General features: G+C 41.0%; 1 protein-coding gene across 2 annotated transcripts in view; it reads left to right on the top strand.

Annotated features, from left to right (window-relative positions):
* The window catches only part of adamts3 (ADAM metallopeptidase with thrombospondin type 1 motif, 3), a 139482-nt gene that overhangs the window by 95412 nt on the left and 29603 nt on the right, over positions 1 to 14467 (top strand). Inside the window, exons 11-17 of one of the 2 annotated variants that reach the window (XM_086315524.1) lie at positions 977 to 1090; positions 1468 to 1613; positions 2949 to 3124; positions 4861 to 4994; positions 5754 to 5877; positions 10205 to 10285; positions 12175 to 12338. In XM_086315524.1, coding sequence (XP_086171650.1) covers positions 977 to 1090; positions 1468 to 1613; positions 2949 to 3124; positions 4861 to 4994; positions 5754 to 5877; positions 10205 to 10285; positions 12175 to 12338 — 939 coding nt within the window. Of the gene's footprint in view, positions 1 to 976; positions 1091 to 1467; positions 1614 to 2948; positions 3125 to 4860; positions 4995 to 5753; positions 5878 to 9651; positions 9736 to 10204; positions 10286 to 12174; positions 12339 to 14467 lie in introns of both variants that reach the window. The other variant, XM_086315522.1, reaches the window with a different exon arrangement.

Genomic DNA, 14467 nt, shown 5'->3' with positions numbered 1-14467 from the left:
AGCACCGGCAACAGAGATGTGGCCGCAGCAGACATGTTCAGAAAGGCTTATTAACCTCTGCAGATGTCCCAGTTTTATCAGCGGTGCTCTCAAGTACTGCTAACGAGGCGGACGGGGGAACTAGTTCCCAATCCAGGTGAACTTAATAAGAAGATGGCTTCACACAGACATTAATGTCGTACCAGTAACTGCTTTGGATGAGGGCAAGACAGTGGAAACCAGTTTCTTTTAGAAGCAACAGATGATGACACAAACATGGTGAAAAATAACGAGCGTGTTAATATTTGGGAGATACCTGTTAGCACGTAGCACACATTATAAACTGTGTATTGTCTGGAGATCAACAGCCAAAAACAACCAAAAGCTTCTTGCGTCACACATTTATCTGCAGACGTGAAGGAAGCTGTTTGACTGTCAGACACTCACAGATGTACCAGTGACGTCTGCTCTTGAACTGTCGCACAGTCTCTTGTCATTGAGATGTTTTGGGCAGCTTAACTGTCGCTTTTTAAGTTATCTCGAATTAATCTGATTGTCTGCTTAGATCCCTCAGAAATGTTCGACCACCTTACGTGACGAGGAACTTAATAAAAAGCCGTTATCAAAGAAGCCCACTCAGCCCTCTCTGGTAGATAAAGAGAAGTGAGAACGACAAATACCTACATACAGTTTTAGAGTGTCTCCCTCTTTTATCAGACAACTTTCATCGTTACTTTTGTGCTGTGGGTGATTATGTTCATTTCTTTTGCACCTTAGTTTATCAAGGACTCTTGGATATTGGATATAACACAAATTCTTGTCTTATATGAAAAGAAAGTCTGACAGATACTCATTCCTTTGCTATTTTTAAGTGACCATATTCTGCTCACTCAGTTAGGCAACACAATGAGCAGCTGAGTTATCCTGCAGCTATATTTTTACCTATAGTGTGCCATGTTTTCAGTTGCCTTAACGTTTTTTGCTGTCTGTGTTCCAGTTTCGCACATTTGACCCGTGTAAACAGCTGTGGTGCAGCCACCCAGACAACCCCTACTTCTGTAAAACCAAGAAAGGGCCACCTCTTGATGGGACCGAGTGTGCACCTGGAAAAGTGAGTTTGTCTATTAGACCTACATACAATAAATCATGACCAACACTATAAGGGCACCACCAGGAAAAAAGCCGGTGGATGGTGGAGATGGTTCGTGCAGTGCTCAGATGTTGTTGTCGCAGCTTCTAGCTGGACTCCACATTATCACGCACTATTTTTCAGTGTGCAAGGTAATCCAGTAGCATTAGGAGGATTACTTCAACATTTAAAATATCTCTGATGACGTCATCACTTCACAGGACGAGCAACTGTGGTAACCACGGAAATCTTGACATTCCTGCCCACATCCTTCTGGCTAAAAAGTTTAACATTTAGACAGGAGACCTTCTCTGCTGGCTTACTCTCCCCGTCTCTCTTTGCCTTCTCATCTCATGTAGTGGTGCTACAAAGGTCACTGCATGTGGAAAAACCCTAATCAGGTCAAGCAAGATGGTGCCTGGGGCTCCTGGAGCAAATATGGTTCCTGCTCACGCTCCTGTGGAACTGGAGTTCGATTACGGACCCGTCAGTGCGCCAACCCTGCGTAAGTGGACAAGCATTGATTAGATTCAGGGCGGCATCAAGAATAATAGAAATAGTAAAGTATTTGAACAATGACGTGACTTTTGTCCTGGCTGCCTCCTCCCTGAGCCACCTTCTGCTGGAGGTTTCTTCCTGTTAAAAAGGAGTTTTTCCTTCCCACTGTCACCAAGTACTTACTCAAGGGGGGAGGGTTTCCTCTACACTACTGTAGGTTCTTTACCTTACATATCAAGCACCTTGAGGTGACTGCTGGTGTGATTTGGTGCTATATAAATACAATTGAACTTTCATAATCTTCCCATTTAAATCACCGCTGTAGACACTTAATTACTTTTTATTAAACGCCTGAATTAAAGGTAAAGTCTTCATTTCAGTTATATCCTGATTCTTTGATTTAGAATCCACTGTGGTGGGGTACACAGAGGAAATTATCCACAGAAAAGTGTCATTGTTCAAATATGATGAATGATTATCATAGTTGAATAATAATGGATTAAAAGAGACGGTTTTACTTGACCGTGGAATATTGTGCTTCGTACTGTCTTAATGATCACTTTCCAATGACACAAACTAACACTGATAACTTTTGTGACAGACCTCCAGTATTTGTGAGTCATGTGAGTCTTTAAGTAGCTTCCTAAACCCAAAGGAATGCTCCTCTGGAGAAAGTCACCTGTTCTCTTTTTGGCCGTCTCAGCGGTAAATGAAAGTCTGTATAAGGACAGGAAACAGGGATGCACTGGTTTAGTCCTGAGGCAACCAAAAATCTGCCTGCTAGCTGGTGTAAAGCTCATTAATTTATATATATATGCTGTTTTTCAGGGCTGACAGATATGAAAGCAGCTTACAGCAGCGTTCTCCTGTCTCTTCGTAGGTTTTAGTCAAAGGAAGTCAAAGCATTGTGAAAATGACTTTATATAAAGTTTAACACTAAGCGATCAGTTACCAGACTCTATGTTCAGCCTCATATTGCTGTGTAGAACTTCAAGTTTGGAAAACCTTTTGTGTAAAATCATCCGTGTTATTCGTACGGCTTCTCCTTCTTAAATCCTTTTCAAAGGCAAGTATTTGTCATTTCAACAAAACTCAGGAGGCTTGATTTAAATAATCAACTCCCATTAAATGAATAACTGTAATGTAAATAGTATTACTGCCCTGAAATGACGCTCCACCTGCAAACCAGCCGTAACAGCTGAGAATCATTTTTAGCCAAATGTGCGGGTGGATTTTACACAACAAAAGCCGTGGAGGAGGATTTGTTTCCACTTTTCAAAGTTTATAAGAAGTCTTCACTGTCTGATCGGCGCCTCTGATGTTCATCCATTTCGTTGCCCAGCCCATCGAACGGCGGCCAGGACTGCCCAGGAGTAAACTACGAGTACCAGTTGTGCAACGCAGATGACTGTCCCAGGCACTTTGAAGATTTCAGAGCTCAGCAGTGCCAGCTCCGCAACTCCCACTTTGAATTCCAAAATGCCAAACACCACTGGCTGCCCTACGAGCATCCTGATGGTAAGCCAGAAAAATGTCAACAGATTGTTTTGCTCAGGCCTGAGGCTGCTTTGCTGCTTCTTTTATGCCCCAAAAAGAACAAGGAAAGCAGACGAGGGCAGGAGATCTGAACTCAGACACAGCTGAAAAAAACATATAGCGAAGACAGGAACGCAGCCAGCCCGTCACCACGCTGGCCACACTCCTTTGTGCAAAGGCAATGTTTGTGTTGTGTCCTCTGTCATATTTTTCTTTTGTATTCTCTCCGTTCTGCTTTTTCCCGTCCTTGTGTAGTCTTCCATCCCTCTGCTGGGATGAACAATTTAAACCCGTTCAACCTTCAAGCTTTCCCTCTTTGCAAAAGTAATGGATCATCTGTGCAATTACAAAACTCTGGGCAGGGGTTTGGAAAGTCAGTCATGTAGAAAATAAGTAGGAAGCACACTGAGAAACTGCAGGAAGGTGAGAAATTAAAATCTGATCACGGCCTTCAGTGGAAGGCAGAGAGCTTTTTATGATGTCTGCGGTGCGATTTGACTGTTGGGTGCTGATGTTTTCATGCATGTTCTTGTTATTTATGTTCAGATTTTGTCTGAACGGGTTTTTCTGGTGGTTTTTGTTCATTTTAAAAACACATTTTTAAAAAGAACAGAATGAAAAAAAACAATATTGACAGATTTTTAAAATATGAATTAATAGTTTAAAAAAAGATCAGTTGCAACATATTTTTGCAGATGTATATTCTTTTTTTTGGAAGTGCAATAGTTTTGCATTTGAGACGAGAACTAATCACCACACTGCAGATAACCAGCCTGCCTTTGACTAAATGAAAGGACAGAAGCATTCAGAGGTTTTCTGTCATTTTTTACATACAATCCAGTTTTTTCGGAGCCTTCAGGTTGTTTTGTTTTCCTTTTTGTTATTTTTCTCATAAAGAGACTGCTCATCATGTAAATGTGCCAGAATCAGTCATCTTCATAAAAAAGCAGCTGAGCACAGCTAAAAGCCCCAAAATGCAGAGAAGGAAAGAAAACATGAACACATACGAACGACTGCTAATACGATGCTTTTAAGACATAACTCAGCGGTATCAGATTCCTCATGTCTGCATGCATATTAATACAGGTATTATTCACACACTACTTTACAGTCCAGTTTAGAAAATGTTCATTTTGTTTAATGAAGTCGTTGAGCACAGAGGCCTGAATCTGTGAAATCTGGTTAAAATGTAACAGTGAGGTTGTAAATGTAACTTTACCTGATATTTAGACTTTTTATTATTGATTATAATGAGATTGTAATGAGGTAGACGGGGTGTTGATGAGTGTTAATATGTCCTAAAATTCAAGGCGGTCATTGTAATCACTGCAACACAAACAATAAATAATAAACTGGTAACAGTTTGCAAAGCAGGAAAATCAGAAATACACGTAGAATATGCATATTTTGCAATTTTGTTACCACACCAGCATTTTTTGGCTCATGCAGTCTATTAGCGTTATCAAAATTCAGCGATCCAAGCTTTTCCCAACTCCACTGACTTTTCTTAACCGTTTAGCAGGGCTAGAGCCTATCCCAGACTTCACGGGAAGCAGGCAGCTCGACGCACCCTGAGCATCCTTTGACCACTCAAAAAAAAAACAACCCACAATAGATTGATGGGTGTTTTTTTTTCTCTGTCTAAGGAACTTTTAGATAGTTTCAAAACCACTTGGCTTCAGTTTGTTATGCTAATCTAAGAATTCATCGTCTTGCAGCAAACAGGAGATGCCACTTGTATTGCCAGTCCAAGGAGACAGAAGATGTGGCGTACATGAAGGTGCTGGTGCATGATGGGACACGATGTTCTTACAAGGACGCCTACAGCATCTGCGTGCGTGGAGAGTGTGTGGTAAGGGTGTATTCAAACTACATCAAACTACGTTTCTACGAGCTGTGTGTGCTCGTCAGCCACGTTAGCAGCTGCAGACTGCTGGACTACTTAAGCTTTGCACAAATTCATTTAATTACACAGAGTTAATGGAAGTAAACCAGCATCGGGTTCACTGTGATTGAATCCACAGTGTGTACTCACTGCTGTGAAGGAAGAAGGTGGCTTCATTATGATGTTTATATCCAGTACTGCTAATTTGTTCTGAGATGTTATTTAAAGAAGAGTCTGTTTTTCTGTTTGAAGGCATTTTTCAGTGGCGTTTGGGCCTTTTTCACTCTGTTTTCAGCTCAGTTGACAGTTGTGAGAGCAGCATGGCAAATTATAAGCAAACAGTTTCCTCTGTTTATTACTGAATATCTTGAAGATGATGATGAGCTCCATGGACAAAGTTTTTTTTTGGCTCACGGTCAAAACTTGACACCTTTTAGCAAAGAATAAAAATCTAACGAGGAATAGGAAGAAATTCCCTCGATGTGTCTAATCATCCAGGTGAGGTCATGATTTTAAATGCTGACCTGACTCGTCTTCCACCCCCAACAGCAGTCAGCTAACATCAGCTCGTGTCCAGTTGGCGCTGATAAACCAACAGCTAATGAATCTGTTACGTGACATTTGCCGGGTCCGCTTAGCATCAGACACGCTGTGATGGTAACGCTTCGTGCCCTCGGCCAAAAAGCAGTCGGGGTTCATCTGTGTTGTTGTTTTCTTGGTCTCCAGAAAGTTGGCTGTGACAGAGAAATTGGCTCTAGCAAGGTTGAGGACAGATGTGGGGTTTGCGGTGGAGACAATTCTCACTGCCGCACCGTCAAAGGAACCTTCACCCGCACGCCGAAGAAAGCTGGTAAGAGCTCGGAGCTAACACACATCATCTTAAACAGGATCATTGTTCGTTTGTTGTTGTGTTTTATTTACTGTCGTCACATGAATGATTTATTTAACTGCGTTTTTCTTAACTGCCTGATCATTCATGCAGATAGTCACTTTTATTTTAAACATTAAATTATAAATGATAAACTCAAATCTTCATTTGGTGTATTCTTTACTAAAGTCTCCACAAACATGCTGGGGACAAATATAGAATGCAGATGGTCATTAACATCTCAGTATTTTTGCTGTATTTTCATGGTCTTCTCACAAGCAGAGTAGAGACTTTCCCCCCATTATAGCACCGGGGTTTGATAACGCTGCTGTTTTCTGCATTGTCACATTCAACACCAGAAACCCATTAGTTCATGCTTTAGTTCTGTCAGACTTTCCTCACCTGTCCTCATCCTGCATGTGGCATTCAGCCCAATTACAACCCCCTGTTTACTTTTTTTCTACAATTTCTTTAAAAATCTATAAAAACTGTAATTTTTAGACAGAAACAGAAATAAGTTGGTGCACTTTAGCATGTTTAAAATCAGCTTCAAATGTTGAAATGTTGCATGTTGGTGCTATTCTCACATCTGTTAAAGCAGAAGAATTCAATTCTATTCAGTTTTATTCATACAGCGCCAAATCACAACAACAGGCGCTTTAGATCGTAAGGTAGACCCTCCAATAATTACCCTCCAAAAATTAAGACGGACTTTTGCGAGATCTTGCAAAAGTCTGTCTTAATTTTTTTTTCTCCCATGTCCCCTGCGGGGCTCCGTAAATAATACATACAGAAAAACCCAACAATCATATGAGCAAGAACTTTGGCGACAGTGGGAAGGAAAAACTCCCTTTTAACAGGAAGAAACCTGCAGCAGAACCAGGCTCAGGGAGGGGCGGGGCCATCTGCCGCCACCGGCACAAGAAGGCTCAAGATTTTTGGGAGATTCTTGAGAGATGTTGTCACCTTAACATGACCTAAGGTTATATTATTGTGAGCTGCTAGCTTTACTAGCTTCTTATGTAAACAATCAGCAATCCATTTGTAAGTGAGTCATCACTAAGCTTTGTGCCATTACCTCTGCCCAGCAGGTCACATGACTTCATGGAATCCCAGTACATGACTGTCGTTCAAGAGCAATCTGAGCTGCTCGCTTCTAAGATGAGAAAAGTACTGTTTCACTTGACTTCCTGTGTAATGTGACACCTTCTGAAATCCTCACTTTATTTTCATGATAACTGAACATAAATAACCTCAGTCTGCATAAGTGTATACACTGTGGGTTAAATGTGAGCAGTAAATGCTGTATACTAGAGCGTACTGTCAGCATGAAATGTGGGCTTTGAAAGGTCTCAGCTTGAGTCTTCTCTGGCCTTGTAACTGTTATGAGAGCATGCACTCCTTTAACTACTGATTTAATAAGCAAAGTGGCAAACGCTTTAAAATAGATCTTGATTAGTCAACCGGATACAGCCCATTATCAGCATGCCACACTTGGTTATCCCATTTTAGTTTCTAGTGTCTCTATTTACCCTTTTTAGAATATTGTTTAAAAAACACATTTAATATCTGAAGCCCAGTTAACCCAAAAACATGCAGAGCACTTTGTGGCAAACGGATAAAGAGCCTGTCGCAGAGCGAGGAAACATTTTCGATGTTCCACTTTTCAGACTTGTGTGGTAAGCCACTGAAATGCAGCCGGACTCAAATGAGGAATCTGACCACTTATAATTTCCTGTAGTCAGTAATCGATACGGGATAGTGCGAGAGCTGGTAGCTGACTCTGCTGTGCAGCCATACAGCTGAAAAATGCTGCAAATACTCCTCCTCAGCCAAAAATTGATTTGTTCTATTTGCAGGAGGTGGATGTAAACAGAAACCAGGGTGTTTGAAAGGGATTTTATCCAGATAACAATCACCTCACGCTGGCAGTAATGACAGTAATGAAGTGTTTCCACAAACACAACAAATTCTGATGTAAGCAGATTTTGATGTGGCAGTGAAATCTGAACTTGTCTGGGATCAAATATATCGATGCCAGTGCTTGTTATTTTTACTCAGTGTCATCAAAATCACTGGCTTTATCAATATTTGGATACATATTGATATAAACTATGATGTTGATGCTTTTTATTTGCTTAGTCATTGGACACAGCTACAAAGTTTATATGAGTGCACAAAGGTCATCTACGTAACGGCAAAGAGAAGAGGAGATGGGTAGAAACTGTATTTGCAAAAAAACAGCATAAAGATGAGAGGTTTCCATAAAAGAAAGAAAATTCAAGTGTGGTTGAAAGAATTAATTTTGCATTGCACTTTTCAGGATTTTATTCATTTATTTTCTACCGTGAATATGATGCAGATTTACATTAATGGTGTTATATTGGTGTAATGGTGTAATTATGACCACCTTCTGCTGTATCTTTGTCATTTTTCCTTGCAGCCAATAAAAGGCTCTACAGGGCCGGAGTGACACGCCGCTGCTTCAGCCGTCACTCTGAACAGTCCGGCTCTTATGAATTAAAAGAGAAATAATCATGTCCTTCTGCATGTTAATAATGTGCTTTCATTTTTGAATACATTTGTAAATTCACCGACAGCCATTTAACCAAACCACCAAAATCCACCCTTGTTTTCGGCTCCATCAGTCATGGATCATATTTCATCGAGTGCGAGTCTCGATGTGATGGCTTCATCAAATCGTTTAAGGATGAACTTTAATGTAACTGTGATCATTCGTCTTTGTTTCCTCACATCTCTCTCTCCCAGTTAACCACTCACCTTTTTTAACAGGGAAACAGTTAAGCAAGAGAGCCCAAAAAGAAACCGCTGTGTCCGAAAACACTATATGCAAGTATCCAGTGTTACTGAATCCCTCCGCGCCTCCTTTGCTAGTATTTCCTGCCCAGCTTGTAGTACAGATGGATGCTTAACACTGTAGAGATCCAGAGACTCGACATAAGCTGCTGTTTCTTCTGTTCCCTGTTACTAAGTGTCTTTATAGAGCTGACTTAGCTTTTGTAGATGTCACAGGCTCGACATACATCTATAAAACTCTTTACAAAAAGTTACGCTTCGTGATATTAGTGGTATTTTATTATTTAACAGCCTAACAAACTAACTTTAGCGTCCTAGCCCAGATAAAAAATGCCACATTAAACAAAGCTGCAGATCTTTGAAGGCAGTCTGAATACAGCTGGCCATTTCAAACCTGGTTCAGTCTAATGATCCGCTTCCAAAGGGTCATTTTAGATAACCAGCGTGTGTGCGGTGTATCAGTCTGCACACGCTCTGTTATCAGATTGTAATTTCTGTTGAGCGTCTTGTGGCTGAGAAATTGGGTTTGATTAGACGATGATCTCTTGGAAGCAAGCGGTCTTTTCCAAAACTTGGAATACAGACCATGTAAAAATGCCTCTCCGCCACCTGCTGTAACCCTGTGTTAGCTGCACCTCAGCGTACAGTTGCATTTATAGTCAGCTCAGCCGCACCGATGTGTGCGTGCCAGGACACCCAGAGTGTTTGGCCTGTCTGTCAAATCTAAAAGCGAGTAATTACAGCTGCAGTTTTCTCCTGTGAGTGGCGGATGCCGCCCTGCCGGCAAACGTAGCTTGCTTTCTCATCCAGCGACAGTTGCTCTGGTTCCTCCTATGCTCATTAAATACGTCTCCCTGTAGGTGATGTTGTTGCTATTAGACAGTGAAAACGAGAGGAGGGGACATGTGATACTGACTAATGATTTATTTCATTCCAAAGGGAAGACGAGAGGCGCCTTTTCTTTGCCCAAAGGAGCTCGAAATGTGTTTGTAAATGAAACAGAGGACTCTCGAAATGTACTTGGTGAGTCACGGTGGGTTTGTAGGAGGCAGACATCCCTGACAGACAACTTTGCTGGTCTGTAGTTTGAAAAGCTTTTTACCTCCTTCCTTATTGAAACACGGCCGAAGGCTCTCTTCATATACATCCTGTTTGCACAGAGCCGGTGTGAGCAGAAATAAAGGACGATGGGCTTCCTTTCAGAGACTTTCTCATTTGATAACCAAATAGACACGAGTAAACCTTCAGGGCCTGTTTCAATAGAACCTTTTTACATTGAGGAGGAAAGCCAACCAAGCATTTTCTTCCTTCTTTAACTTCTTCAAACATCCTTGTAGAGCAAAGTGAACAAAATGTCTGGAACATGCGGGATGTCAGCCTCAGCAAACCGAACAGATTATCCTTGTATCTGCTTAATGTACCGTTTCTGTCTTATCTTTCCTAACCCCCCCGTCCTGCTTCTGCTGCTGCTGATGCTGCAAACTTGGCAAAGGTTACCTTAAGATGTTTCTCATTCCTCCTGGAGCTAGACATGTGATCATCCAAGAACATGAGGCCTCCCCTCACATTCTTGGTAAGTGTGATTTTCAGAGATGAACACATGTATGAAATCTTAAAAAGCTCTTTGCCATCCTCCTCATGTCTCCTCAGAAGACCGATGGGAAGATTCTGTGAAATCATAGATTTTGCATAATTCATTTCTTGTCACCTCCCAAGTTGAGGAAAATGAATCTTCTCATTTGCATTCATTATTAATCGTCTGCTACATGAGTGTGCTCTTTCTTTTCTGCAAAATAGGACTAGTTTTTCTTTATTTAGTTGAATTTCCAATAACAACCAAGGACATGTAGAATTAATCAGCCATATTCAGGAATGAATCATAAAGACGTGGCTTGTTATAGGATAAGTTTATTCATAAATGGTTAAAATAACCTCCACAGATGGGATTATGTAGTTACTCTTAGTGCAAGCTAAATAAAATTAATACCTGAATTCAATTTAAAGGTCATGCCCTTGTGCACCTTTGGACTGCTTCCTGCGCTGCTGCTATTTTTAGAAGTTCTGTGTGTCTGTGATTTCATCCTGGAGCTCAAACCTGAGCAAAGTCAAACATCAACTTCTGTCCCCCCAACTCTGATGTCAAGAACAACCCAACAACACAAAAGCAGAAGTAAGGTGAAGAGTCCGTCAGGAGTGCGACCAGCAGCAAACACAGAAACAGGATCAGTGTAGTCGCTGGTTTGATTCCCTCCAACTTTGTCCTCTTAAGAAAATAACATTTAGAAAATTTCACAAAGAACAAAAAAAGAGAAATGTTTGTCCCACTGGAGGAGGCCCTTTGTGTATTCTAGACACACACATGTGAGTGATAAGAATCTGACAAGCTGGCAGTTTGCTGATAACAGCAACTTTAATGAAAACAGTGAAGAACTTTATGATTACATGTCAGATTATACTCTTTAATCCTCGTGCAACACGCGTCTGTCAGTCGAATGATCACATAATGTGTCAACTTTTTCTGATGGAGTAGATGGATCCATCCTTGGTTTTTGTCTTTGTATTGAAAGGTCAATTTACTGTAAGTGAAAAAAGCACGATTTCTGCCTTTAAAATGCCAGTTAGTCAAGTCACATGTTGGGTCTGGTAGAACAGTTACTGATAGTGATGACTAAAGGATCCTGTTTCTGAGTCAGACTGAGTTTATGTGCAGCTAGAAGACAGTAAATATGCCAAAAAGGAAAACGACCTCAAAGTGGTTAAAAAGGCTCCAAATGTCAGTATTTGTAACTCAAGTACAAGCAGACTGACAGTGGAGGAAGTCAACTGATCTCAAACTAACATAAAAATATTAAGAGTTAAACTCTTAAAAAAAAATAAAGAAAAAAACTGAAAGTAATAGTAGTGTTTTTAAATTAATTATTGGATGTTTGACAATAATGGTGCACTTCAAACAAAATAGCACAGCTGAAACCAGCAGGAACTACTTTCCCTGTTTTAATAGGATGCAGAGCTGATGAGTGGTTGGAGACTGCATCGTTAAAAACTGTTGTAAAGCAGACGGGTGCTGCAGTGGATCATCTTAAATGCTTTTTAAAAGCATAAAGTAAAACTTGAGCAGCAGAAAGAAAGAAATGATCTGCAACATCCTTTTAGCATCTTTTACTTGTGTTGCATTTTTCCCACTCGATGCATTTAAATGCATTTATATGTATTTAAAGCATCTGATTAACATGCCAGTTTTCATTTTTATCCTTACAAGTTTTATTAAACTATGAGTTTGGCAGTTTGTTTTGCACAGAATGAGGAATAGTTCAGACATGCTTTTGTTCAGGCACGGTCTTTTTCCGAGTGACTGCTCTGAGAGTGCATTTTCTTTCTCTGTGAATAATTCTGATCTTTGTCATCTAGAAAGTAAAGCTATTTCAAGTTTGTCAGCAGCTTATAACAAGTGACTGATTACAGCAATCAAGAACCAGGCGACGGGGCATTACATCCTCAACGGCAAAGGAGAGGAGGTCAAGTCCAGAAGCTTCATCGACTTGGGCGTTGAATGGCATTACATCATCGAGGGCGACGTAGAGACGCTGCAGACCGATGGCCCTCTGCACGACCCCGTGGTGGTGCTGGTAATAACACTTCCTTATCTATCGCACTCATATATGAATTCATTCAGAAGGCTATTTACTTGATAATGAGCGTTAAAACAGTTCATCCCTCCTGCCCGAGTCTCCCAAAATCCATTTTATCACTTATTTTCTACGGCTATCTGTTAGATTTTAATTATTGAAAGTCATTAGTGTTATTTAAATGCACCATATGAGAATGTCTCCAAAGGAAGAGGCTTATCCCTAAGATAAAATACTACTTGAGATAAATTTGAACGAGTCAGTCCCTTCAGTTGTTTTAGACACATTTGCATTTGCTGGGAAGATTTTAATACATGTACAGTATTAAGCTGCTCCCTTCTTTTATCGCTGCGCCTCTCTGTGAGCACGAGGGAAAACAGACGCAGTGAAACTGAGATCAGAGCGTAGAGACATCGGCATGACCGTGAAAAACAACAAGACCTAGCAGAGGCTGTCATGGTGCACCAAAACGAAACGAGTTAACGTTGTTTTGGTCCCCAGAGTTACATTTAAATGACTTTTTACAGTAACTTTGGACCTTCCAGTGTTACCGTAATGTTACCTGATCAGAAATATAAGTTAACAGGAGTTTTGTGCGATCAAACACTCCACTGTGACTCCTACCAGTATGTACCAACCACATACTGGTTGCATCACCTCCACCAGCCAGCTCATCTATTTATCCTAGACTGATAGCTTTAGCTGAACTCAGTGCTAGCTATCGCCATTTTGGGGCACCAGCAGATGCACTCGGTTTCACCAAACACAGTTTGCAGTTCACTCTGCTGTCGAGCTGACACTAGCACAGAGCTATCTGCCAAGAAACACAAGAACAACAGAAAATAATGCATTAGGTTGTTTGTTTGTTGTTGCTGTTGTAATTTTTGCATTACTCAAATGCAAAAATGACACTTTTGTTTGCAAAGTAGTCTGAGTACTACTACTTTAGTGAAGTAGCAACTGTATTTTGCAGCTCCTAACCTCAACAGGTGCAATGACACTAAAGAGGGCTTTAAAAGAGGACCGTTATTATTCAGGTTTAGACAGTTTAGAAAATCGTGGGTACAGTATGAGTAGAGCTCTCATGTAAATCATTTAAAACCAGCGGCAAAATCTTCCAATCAAAACCAAAACTAACAGGCAGCTGATTCACAGCACATATTTGTGGTCATATGATCGTTTTCCTTGGAGCAGCTCTCTGGACTTGTGGATTTCTCCTGCTGAGCAGTGAGTGAGTTACTGTGAGGTGCATCAATCAAACCTGGTAGAGATCAAAGAAAACGTGAACTTGACTAAATCTGCCAGTGAAGGAAAGACCTGACCTCCATCATTTGGTTTACTCTCAGCCAAATACAACATGACTGAAACTTGAACGACTCCACAATGTGAGGTTTGTAGTGTCATATTGGTTCGTCTGCTGCTCGGGCAAGCCATGATTATTATGTGATTGAGAGGACAAATTATAAGGATCTGTCACATGAAATGATTCATTTGGAGACATTTTTAGGACATCGGGACTCAACGGAGAGAAACCAGTGACTGCAGAAAATGCAGACGATCTCACGCCCACAAAAAGTGAAGCCAAACCATCTCTATCGCCCCCCGGTGTCTGACTGCAGTATAAGTCATAACCCTGCCCCCTCCCTGGATAAGACAGGGGTCAACCTGAAACAAAAAGTCTCCACAAATAAATTTTTCCCAAAGATTCTTTCTGCCATTATTAACAGTTCTCGTCACTCTGGGTTGGGTTTGAGGGGTCACCTTTGTCATAAGCTTGATTTTAATTGCTAAGTCGGATGCTTTAAAATTGTGGTGCAGTGTTATTATGATAGCTTTGGCAGCCGCAGCCACTGAGAAGGAGGTTCAGCATTTAGTTTCCAAAACCATGACCGACTGAGGCATCCACATACTTCTGCTTTTATCCAATCATTGGTCCAAACACCATGCTTTCTAATGTGTGTGTGTGTGTGTGTGTGTGTGTGTGTGTGTGTGTGTGTGTGTGTGTGTGTGTGTGTGTGTGTGTGTGTGTGTGTGTGTATATTTATATATATATATATAAATTCCCCACTCGCCCCTGCGGGCGGTTTATCCTTCAAGCTCGGGTCCTCTACCAGAGGCCTGGGAGCTTG

Source organism: Aulonocara sp. 'chitande type north' Nkhata Bay, linkage group LG12, assembly GCF_057382095.1.
Source record: "Aulonocara sp. 'chitande type north' Nkhata Bay isolate Kocher_YH1m ecotype deep benthic linkage group LG12, A_spYH_male_GT1.1, whole genome shotgun sequence".
Classification (NCBI taxonomy): domain Eukaryota; kingdom Metazoa; phylum Chordata; class Actinopteri; order Cichliformes; family Cichlidae; genus Aulonocara; species Aulonocara sp. 'chitande type north' Nkhata Bay.
The sequence above is the reverse complement of the archived record's forward strand: the minus strand, read 5'-3'. Positions and strand labels throughout refer to the sequence as shown.